Source organism: Micromesistius poutassou (assembly GCF_964030765.1).
Source record: "Micromesistius poutassou genome assembly, chromosome: 8".
Lineage (NCBI taxonomy): Eukaryota > Metazoa > Chordata > Actinopteri > Gadiformes > Gadidae > Micromesistius > Micromesistius poutassou.
Window position 1 is genome coordinate 20,470,776 of NC_140278.1, and position 25,522 is coordinate 20,496,297.

A 25,522-nucleotide genomic window follows, 5' to 3' on the forward strand; every position below is an offset into this window, starting at 1 on the left:
TCTCCTCTCTCCCTCTCTCTCTCTGTCTGTCTGTCTCTCTCTCTCTCTCTCTCTCTCTCCCTCCATTCCACTCTCCTCTCTCCCTCTCTCTCTGTGTCTCTCCCTCTCTCCTCCCCCTCTCTCTCTGTCTCTCTCTCCCTCTCTCTCCCCCCCTCTCTCCCCCTCTCTCTCTCTCCCTCTCTCTGTCTCTCTCCCTCTCCCCCCCTCTCTCCCCCTCCCTCTCTCCCTCCCCCTCTCTCTCTCCTTCTCCCTCTCTCTCTCCTTCTCCCTCTCTCCCTCCCTCCCTCTCTCTGTCTCTCTCCCCCTCTCTCTGTCTGTCTCTCTCCCCCTCTCTCTCTCTCCCTTTCTCTCTCTCCCTTTCTCTCTCTCTCTCCTTCTCCCTCTCTCTCTCCTTCTCCCTCTCTCCCTCCCTCCCTCTCTCTGTCTCTCTCCCCCTCTCTCTCTCCTTCTCCCTCTCTCTCTCTCCCTCTCTCTGTCTCTCTCCCCCTCTCTCTGTCTGTCTCTCCCCCCCCCCCTCTCCTTTTCTCTCTCTCTCTCTCTCTCCTTCTCCCTCTCTCTCTCCTTCTCCCTCTCTCTCTCCTTCTCCATCTCTCTCTCTCCCCCGGGAATGGAGGAACCCAACAAGTATGAAACAAAACAGCCAACATCTGTTAGCATTAAGATGTAAAAAATAGTCACAAAGAAATGTTTTCATCAATCATTTCATTAAATTATGTTCACAAAGCCCCCTGCTTGTGGCTTCACAGCTCCCATCTGCACATTTATATTGTTTCTGCTCCCAGACCCTCACTAAGCAGTTCCTGTCCTCACCACCATCACGTCCCCCTTCTCTCCAGGAGGGGTTATCCAGTGACAGGACGGTCCCATCAACCCATCTCCACATCCCTTCACCGGCCTCATCTGTCGCTCCGAGCCAGATGTTCTCGCCCGCTAATGAAGTCCATCTCCTCTTTACTGTCTACCACCACCAGATCTGCTCCGTGGGAAACACAGAACTCCCTGCTCTTATTCCAGGATAGATACATGTTGGAAAACAAGTAACATTTACAACCAAACTTATCCCAACCATTTGGACAGCACTGTTTACAAAGCAGTGCGTCTCTCTGTTCTGTTAAATTCTTCAGCCTTTGGAGAAGTTGCTCCACGTCTCTGTCCATGCTTACAGTCTTCTCCATGACGGTCTTGTATTTCACTGCCAACCCAAGCAGTCCAGCCAGCAGGACCACAGACAGCAGGCCCAGAAGCACCACCACAGCCCTGATCGGACACCTAGGAGGGCTCACAGCGTCCGGCTGCTGACTTCTTCCTGTTCCCAGAGACTTGGAGGACTCCTCTGTCCCCACAGAGTCCTGCTGTTGATCTCTGAGGCTCTCAGGACTAACCAAGATGTCCACCATCCTCTCCTCTCCCTCTCCTCGTGTGTTCCTGGTCTCAGTCATCATGTTGGGTCTGGGGTGAATCGCCTCAGCCATGTTCTGGTCTAAAGTGTTTTCAGAGAGTTGATCTTATCGTCCTACCCCTGTGACTGGTTGGTCGTTCTGTTCATTTTGTATGACAGCATGTCAAAGTTTTAAGAGCATCTTTGATCAAACCACATGTTACTTTCCACTTGTGCTTTTATGGCGCATTTCCACCGTCGGGTACGCTTCGGACCCAGCATGCCTCAGCCCAGTAGAGAGGGTGTGGTATAGCCCAGCTCAGTTACGGCTCGCGTTTCCACCGCCGACCGTACCTTTATGGTAGGGCGGGGTTTAAGCCGGATGGCGATAGCCGCAGCAGCTACGTAAGCATCGTGACCTCATAGCAGCCCGACACAGTGTTGCCTGCTGATAAATCCAAGGAAAAAGAAGAATGTGCACAATGAACAAAGCAACAATGTAGGACGTCCAAGAAGGACGGCAAACTTTTTTGCAACATTTTCTTCAATAAACTAAGCTTTCGCCGTTGTCTACAAATACCCATGGACCTATAAAGAAAATGACAGCAGATTAAAGCCCATTCATTCCTATGAAAACTGATTATTCTCTATATCTGATCTTTAAATTACACTCTTCCTGCCATCTGGGCAACAATTATTGCCCAGATGGCAATAATTGTTTTCAGGGAAAATACTGGAGTAAGAAATGTTTCAGATGAAACATTGCTTGATTGGGAATATTATTATTTTATTAATCAGTCCCAAAAGTCAATTAGATATCAGTTCAAAGAGACCAGTCCAAACTAAATCCACATAATAAAATATAAACAAAGCATATTGCTCAAGAGCCTTCAAAAAAGAGCATGTGTGCGAAATTTGCGAATGCATGTGTGTAGGCCTACCTTCTAAACAAGTGTTGCTTGAGTAACACAAAGCTAAGCTTCTAGCATTTCTGAAGCGAAAAAGTCTTGTTTTACCACTAGGGGTCAGGCTTGTACAGCTTGTAAAATCAGTGATAGCACTACATGGAACCAAAGTTAAGATACATTCCAATATATTTTTAAAAAGTTTATATTTAAATATATTAAAAATATATAAATGTATTTTTTCTGATGGGTGTTCTTCACACAGTTGAGGGGACAAAGGCAGAGAACTGAACAACAGTTAATGACTGTCTGACTCTTTACCTCCTAACCTCCAGCTCATCCATCTCCTTTTAAGGAAAACCTTAGAGCCACAGCTCTTATCAAATGGCAGAATTAAAAGAGTATGAAAAAAAAAAAAAACAGCCGATGTATGTGTGAATCAAGTGAAGACGTATATGTACAACACAGTCTCACTCCGAGAACGTCAAATTCCGACTAGTGGCAAGGGCACTTTAGCGTCAGTCACTGACGGGAAAGGTACCCTTTGGCGCCCCCTGCAGACGGAGAAGGGATTCAATTCACTACAATGTAATGCCATCCCCGTCGATGCTTGACGTTCAGACCGGATGCTGCAGCAGCCCATTCACTCCTGTATTAACCCGACTACGGCTCTAATAGACGTTGTGAGCATCTTTCCTATTGGATAGTTATTAGGATTTTTTAATGTGAAAATGTCGGACATAGCCTACTTTATAATAACATGGTTGCTATGGACGCTGAAACCAGCAGCTCGCGTGCCGTTTAAATCATGGCTGTAAATGTTTGTCTTTGCTGATTATGTTATTTTATGTAACCGTGTAATGATGTTCTCTTATTAACGTAAAACCAGGACGTTTTGACGAGTTTTCAGTGAGACTGTGTTGATTCTCGCCCACCCATCTTGAATTTAATAAACCATTTTCGTTGTTTCGAGGAGGTCTGGTGGTCTCCGTATATAATCAATAAATAAATAAATACATATATAAAAATATGTATATATATAAAATGAAATAATGGCCAGGTCGTGTCGATGGCAACCACCATAGCGCCATAGAATCGTGCGCACCTTGGTGAAGTTAGTTTGAAGATTGAAGCACGCATCCAACGTGCTTCAATCTCGTTTCACGTCCCAAACTCGTAGTTATAGATCCCACAAACGACAAAGTACATTAAGCAGCTACGCGGGACATCTGCAGACACCGGCTGTTTATCTTTCTGCAGAGAAAGCTGAGCTTTGATATTCCGCTGAGAGGGGAGCCAGCATTGTGGCGTTATTCCGGTCTATCAACACGCAATTTCCGGTCTCTGACTTCCTATGAGCTGTGTGTACGCCAGTTAACAGTCCCCAGCGAAAGAAGAATAACACACATTAATATAAACACTTAATACACATTAAGTGTTGACGAATCATTTGACAACAGAATACTTGAAACGCATAACGTAAACGGATACCCCTCTATCGGAAATACCGGCCACTATAAACGCTAAACCCAAGTAACTGAAAGTCCCGCCCTCTCTCTCAATAACGCTAATTTGGGGCATCCCGTCCCAGCGCGCCACCGTGAGAGGAGACCGCCTGGAATGAGGTCAGGGTATTTCGGAGCTCAACCCCGAGTGCCCCCCCTCCAATCCCGAGTGGTTCCGAGGAACTACCACCCCCGCCCCCACTCTCTCTCTCTCTCTCTCTCTCTCGCTCTCTCGAGTGGGACTAATTGTTTGGACCCCTGAAGAAAGTTACTCCAAAGTTTGAAGCCGACTCAAGACCGCTTCTTTTTGGTCAGACCTAGAACGGTTTTGTGATATCCATCAAACAAACGTTTGCATTCTCCATCATCTCCGTCTTCGCTATAGCTCAAGAGAAAAGTGTTTTTTTTTTTAACTTTCTGCCTTCGAGCAAAACATCAGGACTCCAGCCGACGCGAGCCCAGATCAGGTAGGTCTCTGAGAGGTGGTAGTGCTTTAGAAGGTGATGTTACTGGAGGAAAACACGGCCTTTTAAAAGACAAATGAACCCATTGATCAAACCTTAATCTCAGTGTGTAATCGAAATGCCTTTCTGCGCACGTGACTCAATGTTCTCTTATTAACCGACCAAAATAATCACTCTCCCCTGTTTAACAATTAAATGTTTACTTCATTAAGGGATTTGTTTCATGCATGTTTAAAATAGGTAAAGTGGCTCAGCTGAGAAGGATCTACACTTTAATAATCAGACAAAAACCAAAACAGAGCTTAAGCTTTCAAGCGTGTATAGTATTAGGTCAAGTGTAGTTGATTGTTTAAAGATAAACTACAATTAACCTAAATAAATCCACTTTAAAAGATACTACACTTTAATTTAACACTTTAAAAGATAATGCACTACACGTCACTACACCCTCATATAATCACTTTAATAGATAACTACCCATAACCTAATATACACACCTTAATAGATGAACTACACTTAACCTAATATACCCACTTTAATAGATAAAATACCCTTAACCTAACGTAGACACTTTAAACCTTTAAGCTCTGTGTTAAATTCCCCAGAGGCCAGGCTACTGGGTCATACCATGTTCACATTCTCAGGGGGCTTGTTGTCTGAGTTGGTTGAGCCTCCCTGGAGCCAGTGGAAGGCCCAGGGATCTGTTTGTTCTCTTATTCTCCCACTATCAGTAAGTAACACAGTTACTATCCGTAAGACACACCGGGGAATGCGACCTTGGGAGTTTGCTTCCAAAGAGGAGCCACCGTCATCATGTGGGGGGGGGGGGGTGAGTCTGGTTGTATCAGAATCAAGTGGATCTGAGCTGACCACTAGCCCCGTGGTCTCCTCTGACAGACGCCTAGCGAGGGGCTAGGGGGACCTAAATGTGAGCTGCAGCTGAACCCACCAGCAGCTTAATATAGCCTGTCTAACGTTGCACCGTTGGGCCTCTGGTTATTGTGGTCCACATGCACCACGTGGTGCACGGTGAACACCGTGGGGATAACGTGCAACTCTCCAACCCACCCCACACCTCACGCTGTCACGGCCGCAAGGGTTAGTAGCCCCATCGATCAGTCGATCGGCATGTAATTAATCGTGTGCTATGATTATCGTTAAGTATGTGAAAATGGAAAGCGGCTTTTGATGCTTGGCTAGAATCGGAAAAAACAGTTTCACCAGAAACTAATTATGGAATGTAAACAAATGTATTTTTGTTTCACTTTCACTTTCTGTCTGCCTTCCCTTGCCTTGGTTTCTATCCGTTCTTCTAGGTCCCCTCCCGCAGTCCTCCTCAGACCAGTTGGAATGGAGCTGGCGGTGCTGCTGGCGGTGTGCGTCTGGCTGTCTCCAGCCCGGGGTGAGCTCCGTCACGTCACACTCGGCCCGTTGACGGCAGCGCTAGCGTTTCTCTCCCGCCGTGCTCCTCACTCTTCGCTCCTTGTATGGGCTCATCTGGTCTGGTGAGCTCTGCGCTCCCGACCAGAGAGCGAGGCCGCTCTCTGGTCGGGGGTGCGCTCGGCCTTCTGTGTGAGGAGGAGGAGGAGGAGGAGGACGTTAGCCTCTCGTCTCCTCCGCTACTCAACAGGTTCCACGTCCCCCCCCCCGCTGCCGTTCATACATTACACACCTTTTGTCTCCCAAGTGTGCACTGAAGACATTTACATGTAGGGCATTGAGCCGACACGAAATACACTAAATTATTGAAGAATTTCTACCTCAGTGAGGTATGTGAGTCTGTCAGTCGGAAGCTGTAAGGCAAATAAGAACGTAAGCCCCTCTGGACATTAGCCATGAATCCCTCTCCAGTGTTCTTTAGCCTCACCACAGAGAACATGGCCGCCGCCCACGTTTACAGGGCCGCCCTTTATGCGCAGCCTCCAGTGAAGGCTTCTAGTATGTTCTACCTCCGACCACTCATACCAGACCACTCTCAAGCTCTACTCCTCTCTGCACCACCCTACGTCTACTATAGACCTCTCTACACCACCCTACGTCTACTATAGACCTCTCTACACCACCCTACGTCTACTATAGACCTCTCTACACCATCCTACGTCTACTATAGACCTCTCTACACCACCCTACATCTACTATAGACCTCTCTACACCACCCTACGTCTACTATAGACCTCTCTACACCACCCTACGTCTACTATAGACCTCTCTACACACTATAGACCTCTCTACACCACCCTACGTCTACTATAGACCTCTCTACACCACCCTACGTCTACTATAGACCTCTCTACACCATCCTACGTCTACTATAGACCTCTCTACACCACCCTACGTCTACTATAGACCTCTCTACACCACCCTACGTCTACTATAGACCTCTACACCACCCTACGTCTACTATAGACCTCTCTACACCACCCTACGTCTACTATAGACCTCTACACCACCCTACGTCTTATACAGACCACTCTATAGCTGTACACCACCCAAACATCTCTCACTCTCGCTCACTCTCTCACTCCACTTTGCATTTGCCTATGATTGCATGTTTTTAAGTTATAGTGGTTAAGTCTTTTTTTAATGACATTTATAGTCTTTTATATAGACATTTATAGTCTTTTTTTAATGACATTTTGACTTGTGAAACATTTACTAACAATGTCTTCCGTTGTTCCTTTAATAGCATCATCCATGGACGACGCTCAGTGTGAGTATTGAGGAATATATCATATATTGACAGATATTGATATATATATATATATACTGTATGTTCACCTAAATTAGTTGTTGTACATACAGTAGTAGAATGTTGTACATACGTGGTTATGTTCGACTCTAGAACATAACCATGGTCATCGCCCTAACTTATTTTATTTACCACTCACTACAAAAACTCCTATTTTCTTGTATTCTTGGGAATCTGTTATGGTGCCGACTAAGTTCTTACTTGCGTGTGTTTGTTTGTGTTTTCTCGGAGCAGACAACGACAGCGCCTTTAACTACGGTGAGTGACCCCGTCTCCAGGGAGCAGCTGGGGGTCAGGCCACTTCCGTTTTCCATTCACTTGTTTTCTCACGAAGAAGTGGAACACACTCACCCAGAAGGTCAGGGTGCTGCACTGCCAGCAAATAGTTGAAATCCAGCCTGAAATCGGTTGAATTCGGCCTACGGTCGGTTGGTTGAATCCTTCCTACAAACACTAACCTTTGGAAAAGAGTTTCATACGATGCAACTTTATTAATTAATTAATAAAGTATTAATTAATAATACTTTAATAAAAAAATTAATTTATTAATTTATTAATCCCCCCGTAGGAGAAATGAGTTTGTTGCAATAGCCCAGCAGCAGTAGAAAAACACAGGTCAAAAATAAATAAAATACAATAAGTACTAATACAACAAAAGTAGACTCTTAAGGGAAAAATGCTAATCATGTTGGCTTTATTCGATTTTTAATCGTCATCTAGAATTTTCTTCTACTACGAACTCTTCGCGTAGCTCCTCAGCCAGGAGGGCTTAAGACTTTCATGACGCTTCTGGTGTATTTGTGTATTCAGATTATGAATCGCTGAGGATCGGAGGCATGGTCTTCGCTGTGGTCCTCTTCATCCTGGGAATCGCCCTCATCGTCAGTAAGTACCCCCCCCCACCCGGCGACATGCCTCCACTGCCCTTTAGTCACCCTGTCATCCAAACCGAGCAGTGAGCTCTCTCTCTCTCTCTGTGGGTAGAGAGACACTGCAGTCGTCTCTGAATGTTGATGTTCTCCTCTTTCATCAGCTCGGAAGTGCGGCTGCTCAAAGAGTGAAAAGCCAAGGTACGAAGCTCAAGGCGGCGATAAAACATCACAATGAAATTGTGACTTGTAAACGAGTCCTATCCGGTTCCTAATTATTGTTTTTTATTTGCAGTGGCCCCAGACCTAAAGCTCCTGATGCAGAAGCAGGACTTCCTAGAGGTAAATACGCCCGTGTTAAAACTCATATTCCAATTGTAGGATACGTAAAATCTTATGAAATGATAATGCTTGTTTTAAAATATAATAATAATAATAATAATAATAATACAATTTTAATTCTGTCCACAGCTTAAGAGCCCTGATTCATTCACCTGTAGAGGAGTGTATGTTATGCAAGTACGTATATATATATATTAAAAAAGAACTGAATTATACATCTGCTTTTAGATGTATAATACTCGCTTAAGCTAATTCTGTCGCATAAAGAAAATAATTCCGACTTTCTATTTTCCGTAGCAGTACAAACTCCTACCTGCAGATGGCAGTACCGACCATGCATGTGTTTAGCAGTACTGACTCCTACCTGCAAGTGGCGGCATTGGACCTGAATTACTTTTATGAAAATCTTTAAACTAAGTTTCGGTTGATTCTTTCAGTGTTCCGTCTTACTTTTTCTATTTTATCGCGGTACTTTAATGTGAACTGTTCCTTTTCTGATACATTTTAATAAAATTACGAAGAACATTAAACTACGTTGTTTTTGTGTTCGATGATTTATTTGCATTAATGTCAGGTCTGCATGTGCCTCGTCAATGCAGCCTCCTCATCAAGGCCTTCTGCAGCACGGCAATCCTGCGGTAAAATAACGGCCTGAACTCCTAATGTCGGGGGGGGGGGGGGGGGGGGGTTCTCCTCTCGTAGTGTCAGGTGTCTTTGGGGGGGGGGGATCTGTCATCCATTATTTGGGCACACATTCAAACAAGCATCCCGCAGTGCTCAAGTCGACGCTGCGTGATAACTCCACTGCAGATCTGGACTACAGATACTGCAGGTGAAGACGCTAGTCGCTGGTATTTCGTTTCCCTTTGTCGACAACACTAACCACGGTAGCTGCAAGCGTGCATAAAACACCCGCTGTGGCCCGTACACGTAAATCCCAAACAAGGAGGGAAAGCAGCTGATAATACTGCTGCTGTGGTACCGCATTGCTTTGTACATGTCTCTGGGGGATTAGCCATGGAAAACCGCCTCTTATTATACAGCCATGCAGGTCGGTGGGCGGTGCACTGCTGCACCACCGCAGCCGCTGCGGTGACGCGTCTGGGCCAGCAGGGGGCGCAGTGTGGCGCTGACGGTGCAGCGGAATAAGGTGCAGCTCTCCCCTCCTCCTCCTCCTCCTCCTGTCTGTCCAGCAGCAAACCCAGCCGTCCAGGAGCACTTCTCTCTCCTTCTCTCTCTCTCTCTCTCTCTCTCTCCCAGCGCTGTTACTCGCTATATTTAAGACTTCAGAGCCGGACCTTTTTCAAGACCGAAGGAGAGAGGAGTCACACGCCGCCGTCATGTCAGCCACACAAGGTGAGCTGATCCTCGTCTATCGTTAGTTTTCTTCCTCTTAATTTGAGTTATTTTAAGAAACGGTTGGACTCGGTAAGGTTCAGAGAAACAGAGGCGTTTTTTTTTTTTTTTTTTTTTAATTGTGGCGTTAGGAATAGATTGGTGCATCGATAACCGCTTGCCAAAAGTTGAGCACTGATGCTGCATGATAGTTGCAGTCTAATTAAGATGATATGTTCTTCTATTCTATTTACTGATCAATTATGCATTTGTGTATAGTGCTACAATCAGTATGTGATTGTAGTAGGCTATTGAGTATTCGTTTAATGAAATGCATGCGTTGTGTTTGACAGTGCAACAACTCCAAGGAATAGGTTATATAAAGAGGTTGGTGCATCAGTTGCAGGATGCGGAACGGAAAGCGCCAGCTAAGCGAAAAAGTCTCATTGGTCAACAAAAAAAAACCGCAATTCTGACGTAGGCTTCTGTTAATTGTGTGTCCTTACCTATGCAGCTCTACAATAGGTTAAGCTTTTAGATGATATTGTACCAACTCGTCCAGTGTGGGCCTATGGGGATGTTAGTCACTATTGATATCAGCAGATTATAAACCTTTCCTTTTCTTTGCAGAACCGATGTACCCCGACCAGAGCGACTTCCATTACGGTGGGTGGGCTCTCTGGCGTTGAGCCAAGTCGTTTGCCATAAATAATGAATCATGATGAATATAGGTTGTGAAATATATTGTATGTTTGAGCGAGTGATGCTTCACGTTTGATCCCTTTATATTAAGATGTAATCCATTATAACGATTCTTTCCCCCCTTTATAGATTATGAGACATTACGGACCACAGGGGTTATTCTCGCCACTGTATTGGCAGTTTCAGGCATTCTAATAGCAATGAGTAGGTATCATGTTTCCCTCTCCCGCACATCGACCAGGCCTTCCCCAAATGCCCCGTTATAACCTCTGTCGTTTATTATCTCTCAAACAGGTAAAAAATTCACAAATTGCGTTAAGTCGTCCTCCAAGTAAGCGTTGTGCTCACGGCTCGTGGATGACCAGCCTGTGCATGCTGAATGAGTCTTGGCCAGAGATCCGTCACCGCGGAACCAGACTACCCACCCCTCTTCTAACGGAACACCCCCCCCCCCCCCTGTCTGCCTCCTCTCGGCCCCCCTCCATGTCTCCCCACTTAACTCAGAAACACTCCCAACACGACCCAGAGCCCCACCAGAGCGCCGCGTCGCAACCAGCCTACACCAAAAGTGACGGGTCGGCGCGACTCCATACAAAGTCAACGTATAGGCGCGCGTTCCAGGCGCGCGTCCCAGGCGCGCGTTCCAGGCGCCTGTACAGTGGCGAACGCGTCTATACATTGACTTTGGATGGAGTCGCGCCGCCCCGTCGCTTTTTGGTGTGAACGCGCCATTAAAACGCCCAACGCATCCCCGCATCCGTCGTGCATGGACCCGACGGAACGCGCGTGTTGGGGCGCGACGCTGGGCTGAGTGTGTTGCTAGTGTGTGGAGGAGAGGGGGCTGTCCCGTAGCTAACGGCATGCTGCTTGAACAGAACGTCAGTCTGCTGCCAGCGTCAACAGCATGAGAGGAACCACTGCACCGTGTGTCCCTGGAGGAACCCCGTAGTCAGATATAGAGCTGTATTGTAGCGGTACCCCGTAGTCAGATATAGAGCTGCACCGTATAGCGGTACCCCGTAGTCAGATATAGAGCTGCACTGTAGCGGAACCCCGTAGTCAGATATAGAGCTGCACTGTAGCGGTACCCCGTAGTCAGATATAGAGCTGTACTGTAGCGGTACCCCGTAGTCAGATATAGAGCTGCACCGTAGCGGTACCCCGTAGTCAGATATAGAGCTGAGCATCGTGTGTGTGTGTGTGTGTGTGTGTGTGTGTGTCCCTGGGAGTCGAGGTAACCTAGTTCCATCTAATTACACATTGGGTCGGTCCCTGGCAGTAGAGGTAACCCAGTTCCATATCGTTGCGCATTGTTGGGTCAGTGCCTGGGAGTACGCAGAGTTACGCATAACGTTACACATCAGGGCTTGTCGTGTTGTTGTCTTCCTTTCCTCCGTTTGACACCCAAAGCCTGTGCAGTGTTCTGACTGCTCCCCCTGTCTCCCCCCCCCCTCCCTCTCTCTAGGACTCCCGCCTCTGGGACCCCCATCCCCAAAACAGAAGGTAGGACCGTCTCTCCCCACACTGCAGTAGTCCTGGTTGGTTGTGATGGAGGGGGGGCGCCTGTCTAACCCTACTCTGTGCTGTCAGTTCCCCCCCAGACGGTGTAGCGGGGCCCCTCCGCTGGGGGCCGCGGGGGGCTGGGACCCCCCCGCCACCAGCCGCCGCCATGGGCCCCGGGCCGCGCTCCTATGGCTGACGGACAGCCGCCAAGTAGGAGACTGACGGGTCATCGATACACATATTCTATATATATATATTAATAAGCACCGTGTTTCTCACGTCTGCGCCGTCCTCGGCTATCGCATATCGCAGTTCTCGATTCTCACAAAACGCGGAATGTATTAAAACACACAAAATAAACCTGGATGCACGTGAACAGAGGAACGGGAATGCGAGGCCGTCCGCGGTCCTCTGCGTGGCTCCCTCCTCCGGGGTAGTAGAACGACTGCATGATGGACGGAGGAGTCCGATATAGTAACGATTGTAGCCTATATAACTCTTTGCTTTGTTAGATGATGTGCACTTTTCAGACATTTTCAAGCAAAAAAACAATGAAAGGCATGAATTGAACCTGTTCTTAAAATGATGTTATGAAATTTGTTTTGTAAGGTTTTGTGTTTCTGCCTTTCTTGATTTTATATATTTATTATGATGAGGTTTTATTTAGCATACTCTTAAAGCTCACGTGTCATCTGCATTGTAAGGAAATCTGTTAAGCATCCAAGATTAATTCAATGTCGATATAACATAATGTCCTGGTGCACATTTGGACATTATCAATTAAATATATCAAATGTATTTCGTTGTTTGGTTTTAAACCTTTTCTCCATTGTACGTCGTTTTCCTCATGATCACAATACCTGACGTTTAGAATTGCTGTAGGATAATGACATCATGACGTTATAATCCAGATTACCGGGATTTATAAAGTCAGGTTAAATAAACTCTACTCAGCAAGACTCGTTTGTCTTTTTCAATAATGTGAAAATCTACCTAGCAAGACATCTGCTCTAAACATCTTCTGTCTATCTATCTATCAATCCACGTACTCTCGCTCCCTCTCTCGCTCTATTATCTATCTTTCTATTCTACTAATCTATCTCTACTCTACCTCTCTCTCCTCATCTCTATCTATTGATCTTCTATCTGTCCGTCTGTCCTCTGTACATCCATCTGACTGACCTCTAAACATATAGTGCATGCAGATATTTAACTTTGTAGAGTAAAATATACTTCATTAATATATTGATCAACTTTTCTATGCGACAGTCATACATACAACAGATTAGTTTCCAAGCATTTGATTTATTGTTGGCTGTTGTCAGGATGTAAAGGACATCTTAATACATGGTTTTCCTGTAAGCAAGGTCGACTGTGAGTCATGGTTTGACATTAAAGTCAATGTGACGGTACTTTATTACAGTGGTGAGTATAAAAAAATACTAATCTTAAGATCCCCACTGTGACTCATATGTATATCATTTGTACCTGGGCTCATTTGAGTCATTATCACAGGGAAACACCTTTTTGCACACAACAAAGTATACACAAAAGATTTTACATAGTAAAAAAAGAACAAATGAATTCCCAGACACGCATTCTTAATATAAGAACACATGACACAAACAAAACAATCCCTGTTCGTGAATCTATATGACTACCTCATCAATATGATGAATACTAATATGAGTCATAAGAACGATTTCAAAGAAATCAACACTGAACAGAGCTGAAACACATCGGAGTGTGCAGTTATTAATACTGGTTAGCCCGCAAATCTTGGAGCTAACCAATTTGACCAGATCTAAATTCTTGTCAGGACATGTTTAACATGTTTTCAAACCCATTTCCAAGGTTTCTTTTGGTCCTTTATCTTAAAACACAGCTTTCAAAACGTTTCTCCCGCAGAACAGCATTCAGCGGAACGGCTCTGAACTCAACTAACGAACTCATCTGCAACGTCCCGCGTTCAGAAAACCTGTCAAAAAGCCTTCGTGTCATAAGTAATCCTTTGGACACACACAACATGAACTCACGTTCATGACGACCCACACTGTTTCGTACTCACTAACTGAACACGAATCAGATATAAAACGATCAATAAATTAAGGAAAGCTCCAGAAAGAGCCCCTGAACTCCCCCCTCCCGGCCCGACGAGTGGAGCGGTCCGCTGGCACTGGACCACCGGCGCGGTGGACAGCCGGGGGGGGGGGGGGGACCGGCGTGGACGGTGGGGGGGCGGGGGGAGGGGGGTGGGGGGGGGGTGGCGTTGTGGTTATAGCTGGTCCTGAGAGGAGGTCCTGGGGCGCCGGGCAGCGGGACCGCGTTTCCTCAGGATGAGCTTCAGCTGAAGAGAGAAAGGAAAAAAAAAAAATATAGCAATACATTTAATGTAACGTCTTCACTGCAGCAGGGAGGAGTTCTGGGGGGGGGGGGGGGGGGGGGCGCTGCAGGGGGGGGGGGGTCTATGGGTCCAGGGGTGGTCTATAACTCCAGGGGGGGTCCCTGGGCGGTCCCTGGGCGGTCTCGGAGGGAGGGGGTGGGGGGGGTCTCAGGGTCCAGGGGGGGTCTCTGGGTCCGGGGGGGGGGGGGGGGTCCCTGGGCGGTCTCGGGGGGGGGGGTCTCGGGGGGGGGGGGGGGGGGGGGGTCTCTGGGTCTCGGGGGGGCTCACCTGCTCCCCCTCAGGTCCTCTCTGGAGCATCTGGGCGGGCTGCAGGTGCTCCTGGTTGCGGACGCTGGGGTCGGCCCCCTCGCGCAGCAGCAGCTGCAGGGTCTCCGCCTGGTGCGCGTTGCCATGGAGACTGGCTGCCATGTGCAGAGCCGTGTGGCCGTGAGCCTGCATGGAAGTGGGGGGGGGGGGGGCGGGGGCGGGGGCGGGGGCGGGGGGGGGGACAACGACGACACAGCTCAGTACAGATACCTGGGGCCGCATGCAAGATAAAGCCACATGAAATGGGAATGTGGTGAAGTGTGACTGGTTTGTGTTTCTGCTGCTGCAGCACTTCTCGGTGACAGACCTTCATGTTGACAAAGTCCTGCATGTTGGGCAGGGGGATCCGCAGCAGGTAGCGCACCAGCTCAATGTTGCCCTCCTTCACGGCCATGTGCAGCACCGTCATGTTGCTCTTGATCTCCTGGTAGAGAGCGGAAACGGTAAGGTTTGGGTCAAAGCGGACGGATGGAGATGGAGAAACACACAGAGAGAGAGAGAGAGAGAGAGGGAGGGAGGCAGGCGACCCCCCCCCCCCCCCCCGGTTACGTTGGTGCAGCCCACCGCTGGAGTGCTGCTCTCATGCTGCGGGGGGGGGGGTTATGGTGATTAGTATCACCGTTCGCTCGGGGACCCAGCGACATGAATCAGCTGGGCTCTGTTTAACTGCAACCCGGATAAGAGCTTAGAACAGTAGTACGTGTACGTGTACGTGTACGTGTACCGTATTGTGCAAGACAAAGCAAAAACAAAACATAAAAACACGACCCGCCTCTTTTTCTAGTTTCAACACAGAAACGCGCACACCGGCGATTTCGTTTTTGTAAAGTGGCTGAGTGCTGTGTGACTGGGCGGTGATTAAAGAGCTCTTCGGGCTAATTGGCTTGACTCGAATATCAAGTTGCTGCAGCTCGGCACTTCGGTGCTCGGACGGGCAGGGAGTCACGTTGATCTGAAAGAGGCCTGAGGCACTTCTACAGTGGGTCCAGAATCCTGCAGGCTTAAGGCTTGCGACTAACTAACCCATCCACCAATAACCACACCTGTATACCATCCAGTACTTGACACTGACCCACCACGACCCTCTGACACCGATCATCCACCCCAACATCTTTAATGTCTCCCGTTCATCAAGCCGGCGTATTCAGGGATCAGCAGCCCTGCGGTTACAGGCTGATTCAGGGATCAGCTGTCCAGTCCTGCGGTTACAGGCTGATTCAGGGATCAGCAGCCCTGCGGTTACAGGCTGATTCAGGGATCAGCAGCCCTGCGGTTACAGGCTGATCCAGGGATGAGCAGCCCTGCGGTCACCTGACTGAGCAGCGAGGCCCCGGCGTTCAGCAGCAGGTAGAGGCAGGACAGCCGGTCCTCGGGGGGGGTCTGCAGGCCCGGGTCCAGGGGCCCGGCGCCGGACGGCGGTCTGATGCTGGCGCAGTGGGCCACCGCCGCGCAGTGCAGGGGAGTCATACCTGGAGGGGACGAGTGAGGGGAGGGCTTACACCTGGGTACACACCTGGGTGGATACCTGGAGAAACAACTGGGTACACACCTGGGTACACACCTGGGTACACACCTGGGTACACACCTGGGTACACACCTGGGTACACACCTGGGTGGATACCTGGGTATACACCTGGATAACTAGAGGGTATACACCTGGAGAACTACTGGGTATACACCCGGAGAATTACTGGGTATACACCTGGAGAACTACAGGGTATACACCTGGAGAACTACTGGGTATACACCTGGAGAACTACAGGGTATACACCTGGAGAACTACAGGGTATACACCTGGAGAACTACAGGGTATACACCTGGAGAACTACTGGGTATACACCTGGAGAACTACTGGGTATACACCTGGAGAACTACAGGGTATAAACCTGGAGAAACACCTGGAGAACTGGGTAAACACCACTTGGAATACTTCTGGCTATACTGGTAAAAGTAGCATAAAGCTCTGTATAACATTTCATTGTTCTTGTGATCTAATCAACATAAGCTCAAAACTCGTTTGAATGGATATCAATACCTTCAAAATTGCAGGCATCCAAGTCCACGGCAAGTCCTGAGGATAGAATGACCTGAGAAAGAAAGAAACACATTTCATCATCAGCTGGAGGATCTCTGTTGAAATACTGCACGAGGCATAATGAGCTAATTTAATGCAACGCCAACAAAACAACTACTACTACTACTACTACTACTACTGCCACCACCACCACTACTATTACTACTACTACTACTAACACTACTACCATTACCACTACCAAACTACATAAGCCTTCTAGGCCACTAAGATCCTCTGAGACCACTCTATTAATTATCCCCAGAGTCAACACGAAATATGGGGAAGCAGGATTTAGTTACTATGCAACAAATAGCTGGAATAAACTCCCTGAGGACTTAAGACTTGCCCCAACTCTGACAGCTTTTAAAACAAGACCGAAGACTTTTATGTTTGCTTTAGCTTCCTGCTAAATCTTAAATCTACAATGCTTCTATTTTTATTCTATTAGTAACTTTGCCTTTATTTTCTCACTTTCTAAAATGCATTTTCTTTTTTTAACTCTGCCTTTCTAAATCGTTTTTTTTTTTTTACTTTGCCTTTATTTTCTATCTATTTTACTTTTTACTTATCTATTATTTTCTTTTATTGTATGACAATGTTTATATGTGAAGCACTTTGAGTCTCCCTTGTGTATGAAAAGTGCTATATAAATAAATAAAGTTGCCTTGCCTTACCACTACCACTACTACTACCACCACCACCACTACCACCACCACCACTACCACCACCACCACCACCACCACCACCACCACCACTATAGTTCCACTCCTACTTTACCTGCAGCACGGCGGGGAATCCGTTGCTGGCGGCGAGATGCAGCGACGTCTGGCCGTGGACGTCGCAGGCGTTGGCGTCTGCCCCGAGCGACAGCAGGCCGTGGACGATCTGGGGCTGGTTGGCGGTGACGGCCACCAGCAGAGCGGTCTGGGACACAAACACAGGCCGTTTCTCAATTCGCGTTCTCGTGTACTTGCGTTCTCGATAAACGTCATCAGTGGTAGCCCAAGCACTGTTCCAATTCCAAGTACGCGAGAACGCGAGTACTGTCGTAAAACCCGGAAGTGTTCTCGATGCGTTCTCGATGAGGCCGTTCTACCGAGGACGCATCGGAGGTGACTCGTGTGGACTTGGGACCGTTAAATATCCCAGAATGCATCATCGAGTCCGCTGCTGTTCCAATTGCAGGTGCGTACTCGCGTTCTCGGAAGTCTGTACTTGAAAGTCCGGACTTGCCAAGTACGTACTTCCAAGTCTGCGAGAACGTAGTCCGCGTACTTGGTATTGAGAAGCGGCCACAGGGTTTTAGACGACTCTCTCCCCCAGGGAGGACACGGAGGCTGAGTGTGAGAGTGTGAGATGCTCTGGGGAGGAGGGGGGGGGGGGCGGGGGGGGGGGGGGGGTGCACCTTGCCCTTGTGCTCCCTGGCGTCCAGTCGGCCCAGGCCTCGGAGCTTCTCCGCAGCAGCGTAGGCGCACTCCCTCAGGCCCTTGGCAGAGTAGATGTGCAGGATCCTGGAGGAGACAAGAACACGGTACGGCGACTCACTTGGCTGGGAAAGGGAAACCTACGACTGAAACCTTTTTTTGGTGGAGCCCCCCCCCCCCACTGTGAGAGACGTCCCCCGAGACCACCGTCCTGAACGGGTCGGGGGTTAGTCACTAAGGCGCTTAGTCAGAGTTTCTATTGATCGGTAACCATGACGGCTGACTCATTCTTTCACGCACACCCGGGGTTTTCTCTCAAAGGACATTTACATCTCGTTGTTTCTTTGGCCGTTCCCGATAAAAATAACAAACGAATGATTAGTTCATGACCTTTAACTCAGAACATAATGTGTAAAACAAGGTCTCAGTGTCTGACCGGAGAATGTACGTACGACATAATGTTCGTCTATGAGCTAGAGCTGCCAAACGATACTTAGATAAAACAGTTGTGAGTAGAGCTGGATGATGGTCCTCTTCCCCATGGTTATAAACGTGTATCTATATACCATGTATCTATGTATCATGTATCTATACATCATGTATCTATTATCATGTATCTATACATCATGTATCTATACATCATGTATCTATACATCATGTATCTATATACCATGTATCTATACATCATGTATCTATGTATCTATACATCATGTATCTATTATCATGTATCTATACATCATGTATCTATACATCATGTATCTATGTATCTATACATCATGTATCTATACATCATGTATCTATATATCTATACATCATGTATCTATACATCATGTATCTATGTATCTATACATCATGTATCTATACATCATGTATCTATGTATCTACACATCATGTATCTATACATCATGTATCTATGTATCTATACATCATGTATCTATACATCATGTATCTATACATCATGTATCTATGTATCTATACATCATGTATCTATACATCATGTATCTATGTATCTATACATCATGTATCTATACATCATGTATCTATTATCATGTATCTATACATCATGTATCTATACATCATGTATCTATACATCATGTATCTATGTATCTATACATCATGTATCTATACATCATGTATCTATTATCATGTATCTATTCATCATGTATCTATACATCATGTATCCAGGCCAGTAGACTCACGTGTCCCCGTCCTCGTCCTGGCGGGTGCAGTCCATCTCCTGGATGATCCTCCGGGCCTCGGCCAGCCCCTGAGGGTCCAGCGGGGGGCCGGGGGCCGGGGCAGCGTCTGGGGGCCAGAAGGGAGTTGGACCGGCATCCTTAACAGAGCACTGCAGAGCAGAGGAGAGAGAGAGAGAGAGAGAGAGAGAGAGAGGAGAGGAGAGGGAGGGAGAGAGAGAGGAGGGAGAGAGAGAGAGAGAGAGAAGAGAGGAGAGAGGAGAGAGAGAGAGAGAGGGGGGGCAAGAGAGAGAGAGGGGGCAAGAGAGAGAGAGGGGGCAAGAGAGAGAGGGCAAGAGAGAGAGAGAGGGAGAGGAGAGGGAGAGAGAGGAGAGAGGGAGAGAGAGGAGAGGGAGAGAGAGAGAGAGAGAGAGAGAAAGAGGGAGGGAGAGAGAGAGAGAGAGAGGAGAGGGAGAGGAGAGGAGAGAGAGAGAGAGGAGAGAGAAAGAGGGAGGGAGAGAGAGAGAGATAGAGAGGAGAGGGAGAGGAGAGGAGAGAGAGAGAGAGGAGAGGGAGAGGAGAGGAGAGAGAGAGAGAGAGAGGAGAAGTCACACATCAAGCAATACAAAGAAGGTTGATACGTAGTAGTACAGTCACATACAGTTCTATAATACTGCAACCAAAGTACTAATACAATATAATACTGTAACGTAAGTACTATTACATTGTTTTACACTACTTATGCTACAATATTGTATTTTATTAGAATATTGTAGCGTAAAACAATACTTTAAATTAAGCATTGGTGTAATACAATATAATACCTTAACTTAAGCACTACTTGTATGTAATACAGTGTAAATAGTCATTTTTGTGGAAGCTTTCAATCCTCGGCTGCTGCTGTTAAAGCCGACCCAGACCGTCACCGGCAGTGACCAGTCACTAGCGCTTAAGTCACTAGTGCTTAAGTCACGGTGTTAAATTGCGTTCGACTGGCGGCGGCGGCCCTCGGCGCGAAGGCTCGGGACGGAAAGGCTTACGTATGCGTGGGGCATGGCGGCGTGTTGGTACCCCGGGGGCTGGAGGCCGTAGCCGCTGGCCGGGGGGGGGCCGCTGGCCGGGGCAGGGGCGGGGGCGGGGTAGGCCGTCCACAGAGACCCGGGGCCGCCGTAGTAGCTCTCTGCTGCTGAGGGGGCCCACTGCTGCTCGCTCAGGGCCATGTCTGGGTAGCCCATGGGGGCTCCTGGGGTGGGGGGTGCGGGGGGGGTGGGGGAAGGAGGTCACAGAGTGAGTCCCCCAACGCCAGAATCCAAAACACTCCATGGCTCCATGTATGTTTACAGCGGGTCAGAGGACTGACGGTAACTGCTCAGTTTGAAACACGTTTTTTTGACTTTCTCTTTGTGTCCTGGCGGCGGTTTGGTTCTTCTTTTGGGAACAGCAGCGCTCTCTGAGGCGCTCTCTCTGCTGCCCGCTCTAGTGGAGCCGTTCTCCTTACCTGTGGAGCCGGTGGGCCGCGCCGCTGAGGAGGAACCCTGCAGGCAGAACAACGACACGGTCACACAGGCAGGCTGAGGAACCCTGGTCAGCCAGCCAGTCAGTCAGTCAGTCAGTCAGCCAGTCAGCCAGTCAGCCAGTGAGTGAGTGAGTGAGTGACTGATGAGTGAGTGAGTGACTGATGAGTGAGTGAGTGAGTGAGTGAGTGAGTGACTGTGCTATTGTGTGAGTGAGTGAGTGACTGAGTGAGTAGTGAGTGAGTGAGTGAGTGAGTGAGTGTGCGACTGTGTGAGTGTGTGTGAGTGAGTGAGCGCCTGAGTGAGTGAGTGAGTGAGTGAGTGACTGTGTGAGTGAGCGACTGTGTGAGTGAGTGAGTGAGTGAGTGAGTGAGTGTAGTGACTGTGTGAGTGAGTGAGTGAGTGAGTGTAGTGACTGTGTGAGTGAGTGAGTGAGTGAGTGAGTGAGTGAGTGAGTGACTGTGTGTGAGTGAGTGAGTGAGTGAGCGACTGTGTGAGTGAGTGAGTGAGTGAGTGAGTGACTGTGTGATTGTGTGTGTGAGTGAGTGAGTGAGTGAGTGAGTGAGTGAGTGAGTAAGGGAGTGAGTGAGTGAGTGAGTGAGTGAGTGAGTGAGTGAGTGAGCGAGCGACTGTGTGAGTGACTGATGAGTGAGTGAGTGAGCGACTGTGTGATTGTGTGTGTGAGTGAGTGAGTGAGTGAGTGAGTGAGTGAGTGAGTGAGTGAGTGTGAGTGAGTGAGTGAGTGCAGCGACTGTACCGGCGGTGAGGTGAAGGCCTCGGGGCTGCTCCCCCCCATCGTGCAGGACTGACCCTCTGAAGGGTCCTCGCTCACAGCCTCCCGCTTCCTCTTCTGCTCCAGCAGCTCCTTCACCGTGGGCAGAGGGTAGCACAGCTTGTCCTTTGGTGCTGTGGATCCAGAACACGAAGAACCACAGGACATGAAGAAGAACCACAGGACATGAAGAAGAACCACAGGACATGGAGAAGAACCACAGGACATGAAGAAGAACCACAGGACATGGAGAAGAACCACAGGACATGAAGAAGAACCACAGGACATGGAGAAGAACCACAGGACATGGAGAAGAACCACAGGACATGAAGAACCACAGGACATGAAGAAGAACCACAGGACATGGAGAAGAACCACAGGACATGGAGAAGAACCACAGGACATGAAGAAGAACCACAGGACATGAAGAAGAACCACAGGACATGGAGAACCACAGGAGAATCACAGGAGAATCACAGGAGAATGAGGACATGAAGAATCACAGGAGAATGAGGACATGAAAAATCACAGCAGAATGAGGACATGAAGAATCACAGGAGAATCACAGGAGAATCACAGGAGAATGAGGACATGAAGAATCACAGGAAAATCACAGCAGAATGAGGACATGAAGAATCACAGCAGAATCACAGCAGAATGATTCATGAAGAATCAGAAGAGAATGATGACATTCAGGACACGAAGATCCACATGAGATAATGAAGAAGATGAAGAAGATCTAGAAGATGAAGATCTCAAGAGATTTGATGACATTTAGGATCTGCACTGCTGCCGTGTTATATCTCATGTATCTATGATCTCTGAGGTGTAACGGGGGGGGGGGGAAGAATGATCACTAGCTCAACTCTAGGCCTACTCTCAGCATGATGATCCCACAATGACGGCAGTTCCGTCATGGTTGCCCCAGAGACCACTTCTAAGGCAGGCCTACGTCTTGAGAGCCCGGGGCTCAGACGGAGAGGCTGAAGGCGAACAGCCACAGACAGATTTCCACGCCGCGTGGAACCACGGAGAGAACCCAGACACCTCTTCCACGAGGGAACGTGAGGTTCTGCGATGGCGTCATCACCACGGCACATGCTCTGCTTCCTGTTTCGCTCCGTTACGCTCACCATGCAAAAAAAACTAAACAAAAAAAAACACCGTCTTCCTGCCCGCGCGAGGCCCTGCGGTCTCGTGCTGTCACCCCGCCCTGGTTCACGTACCAGTGTACCAGCGCAGTGATGCGTGGGCTGCTGCTTTTCGTCTCGAGCACCAGAGGAGTTTCCCAATGTGTTTCTGTTCAGACACATGTCTTTGTTTACGTGTCGGGGTCCGCTGTGTGTGAGGGCGTGGAGTTGTGAAGGCCGAAACAATACGATAAGCGATGATCATTATCGTAACCCATATTTATCGTCGCATCCCTAGTAATTATTGCGATGCGATATTACGATTTTTTTTTGTTGTGTTATACAGGTTATTGTTTAAATGGATATGAACAGAGCAGAACGTTGTTGATGGAAAGTGACTAGTGACTATATCGCCCTCTGTAGGACTGGGCAATTATTTACAAAATGAATATTACTTATTCATTCAGAAGCAAATAATCCAAATCCCACAGAAATTGATTTATTTCCTCAATCCCTGCTCTGCATGAGACTTCAATAGAATAAGAATTTGATAAACGCATCACATTTACGACAGTATCGTCATTGTAGGCAAATCATCATGAATAAAATAATGAAAAAGAGTCATAACTCTTAAATGTGTTATCGACCGTTTTATCTCCAAGTTAACAGAGGGAGAGGGGGAGGCTTATGTTCCAGGAGAAAATAATAATAATAATAATAATAATAATAATAATAATAATAATGTGCAGGGTTTAAAGAAAAGCAAAAAATTAAAATCACATGAATTGTTCGTGTGGAAAAAACGAACATTTCATGATGAAATATATGATGCCGTAAGCCTGTCCCTCAAAACCACTTTTTGCATTTTCAGTGTTAGTTATTGTCTTCATTTTAAGAGTTCTTCTGATCGATAGAGTCTAAAGAGTAGGGGTCAATGCAGGCTCTTTTAAACACAGATCCTCAACACGATGGACACAATGAACGCTCCTCGTCCATTAAGCATTTTGTAAATATATATTTGATTCATGATTCATAGTTATAGCTTATAGAAAGGGACGGAGAGTGACAGCTATGCACATCAGATGATCAATTCTAAAGTCCGATCTCAATCCTACCTTCTCCCTGCACAGTCATTTAAAGTAAATGCCATTGATTCGTCACTCATACTGAAGATGTAACTCTACCTACACACAGACGGATAAAACACACGGCCTGTGATGGGAAGAGCACATGTGAAGATACACTTCGCCTGACATTTAAGAAAATCAAATGTCAACGTGATAGAGAGTCGGGAGAGATCGGGGTAACATTTGCTAAAGGTCACAGGGAAAGCCTGCCCAGTAGTCTGCGGTGAGAGAGTGTAAAGAGAGGGTGCGTAAAGGTAGTGCGCGGTAGTCTGCGTAAAGGTAGCGCGCGGCAGCGCGTAAAGCCCTGGCCAGCGCGTCCGTGGGCGGAGGGGATTCCACGCTGGTCCCCTGACCCGTTTGGTTGGAAAGGTTACCGATGAGAAGCCCAGACAGAGGGGGTGCTTCCCGGACTTTCACCCCGAGGATTTGCATACAATTCACGAAACCGGGTCCGCTGTTCTCTTACTGTAATCCGACCGAGGAAAATAAACGACAAACGACGACAAACAGAAGAATGTCGCCTGTAGACGATTCTGTATTCACCCCCATCTAAATACAAGTTATACACTTACTATTACTACTTTTGAAATCCAGACACTTGTTAAAACGGGAAGTGAAACAACGGCAGCGCTACGTCAGGGTTTCCCCAATTGGCCATCTTAACTGATTGACGTCATCGTAATTCTTATTATTATGATTATTAATAGGATGTATCATGTAAAAAAAAAAAGAACAGATGAATCCTAAGCATGTTTTTCATTATATATTCAGACCCGGGCTCCTGCAGCTAGGGGTCCGCCTGTCAGCTGAGAAACAGACACCCAGAGCGGTCTACTCCACACGTCAACAAGAAGAAGAAGAAGTTGAATGAATAACATGTCGACTCACATTTCTCCCAGTGCATCTTCAGCTGCCGACTGTGTTCCAGGTACCAGCGGTGTCTCTGTGATCCCTCACGGCGTGTGTACTGTGTGTGTTCTGGTCCATGCTGCCACACACGGTGTTTATATATCAGAGTATCGACACAGGCGCTTTGTACCGCTACCTCCAAACCACGCCCACACCCGCCAGACACTTTGTAGCCCCGCCCCCCAGGCCACGCCCACACCGTCTCACGCTTGTTACTGATAAAAAAAAGTTTTCCGACCTTTCTTTCTTCTTCCTTCCTTTTGGTAAACCTTACATTTTGACAACTTTTATTTTCGCCATTCCATGTGAGAAACGGAGATGGAAGAGGTAAGGAAAGAATACTAGTTATAAAAAATAATCAAATTGACCAATTAAATATCTATAGGCTTCTGCTATAATCTACTTATAAGCATCTGTGAACTATCTTCACAAATACAGATCATTTTAAGAACGTTATGGACATAATTTCATTTTCACCCGTGAAGAAATGAAAAAGTAAGGAAATAAATAAGGAAAGAGAGGAAAGAAAGAAGGATGAGGGACATTTAGACAAAGATAGTCAGGTAATGAACTTTGTTCTTGAACTGCAACCCAAGCGCTAAAGCAACATGCTAAATGAGGTGTTTCACTTGAGACTGATAGAGATGTTTGAATTGAGACTGATAGAGATTTACTTTTTTTCGGTTGAAATCAACCCTACTTGTATCTATTTTAACTGTGTTTTGGTAGAAACTATTGGTGACTATTTTAAGTGTGATAAACTATGAGTGACTATTTTAAGTGTGTTTTGGTTGAAATAGTTTTGTACGAACATTTTTTTGTTAATAATGCAATATTGTGTAATGCAATATTGCGCATCCTTTTGAAAGAGAATGCGCATGTTTGATATTGACTGCAAATGAAGTGTGCATACGCGGCTTTGAAACCTGTTTTTG

At 47.3% G+C, this 25,522-nt stretch overlaps 2 protein-coding genes and 1 pseudogene across 4 annotated transcripts; 1 reads left to right on the top strand and 2 right to left on the bottom strand.

Annotated features, from left to right (window-relative positions):
- Positions 1-697: 697 nt before the first annotated feature.
- On the bottom strand, positions 698-1,472 carry LOC311352148 (C-type lectin domain family 4 member C-like; annotated as a pseudogene). Its single transcript has one exon. The product of its transcript is annotated as a C-type lectin domain family 4 member C-like (transcript).
- A 2,548-nt stretch (positions 1,473-4,020) lies between these two features.
- Positions 4,021-8,736, top strand: LOC311351533 (FXYD domain-containing ion transport regulator 6-like). Of its 2 annotated transcripts, none has more exons than XM_084471681.1 (9): positions 4,021-4,255; positions 5,569-5,654; positions 6,939-6,962; positions 7,236-7,259; positions 7,812-7,886; positions 8,035-8,071; positions 8,166-8,212; positions 8,342-8,389; positions 8,510-8,736. In XM_084471681.1, exons 2-8 carry the CDS (start codon positions 5,603-5,605, stop codon positions 8,344-8,346), a joined length of 264 nt encoding a protein of 87 aa, XP_084327807.1. In that variant the 5' UTR covers positions 4,021-4,255; positions 5,569-5,602; the 3' UTR covers positions 8,347-8,389; positions 8,510-8,736. The 2 variants fall into 2 exon arrangements, with proteins under 2 accessions (XP_084327807.1, XP_084327808.1); XM_084471682.1 differs by having other exon boundaries at positions 8,513-8,736.
- A 5,276-nt stretch (positions 8,737-14,012) lies between these two features.
- On the bottom strand, positions 14,013-24,687 carry nfkbid (nuclear factor of kappa light polypeptide gene enhancer in B-cells inhibitor, delta). Its single transcript, XM_084471093.1, has 12 exons — positions 24,567-24,687; positions 21,407-21,555; positions 20,634-20,670; positions 20,176-20,378; positions 19,160-19,308; positions 17,942-18,047; positions 17,314-17,460; positions 16,498-16,549; positions 15,774-15,931; positions 14,770-14,886; positions 14,424-14,588; positions 14,013-14,099 (listed from the first exon to the last, which is right to left on the bottom strand). The coding sequence occupies exons 1-12, from the start codon at positions 24,580-24,582 to the stop codon at positions 14,028-14,030; spliced, it is 1,371 nt and encodes a 456-aa protein (XP_084327219.1). The 5' UTR covers positions 24,583-24,687; the 3' UTR covers positions 14,013-14,027.
- Between the last annotated feature and the right edge of the window lie 835 nt (positions 24,688-25,522).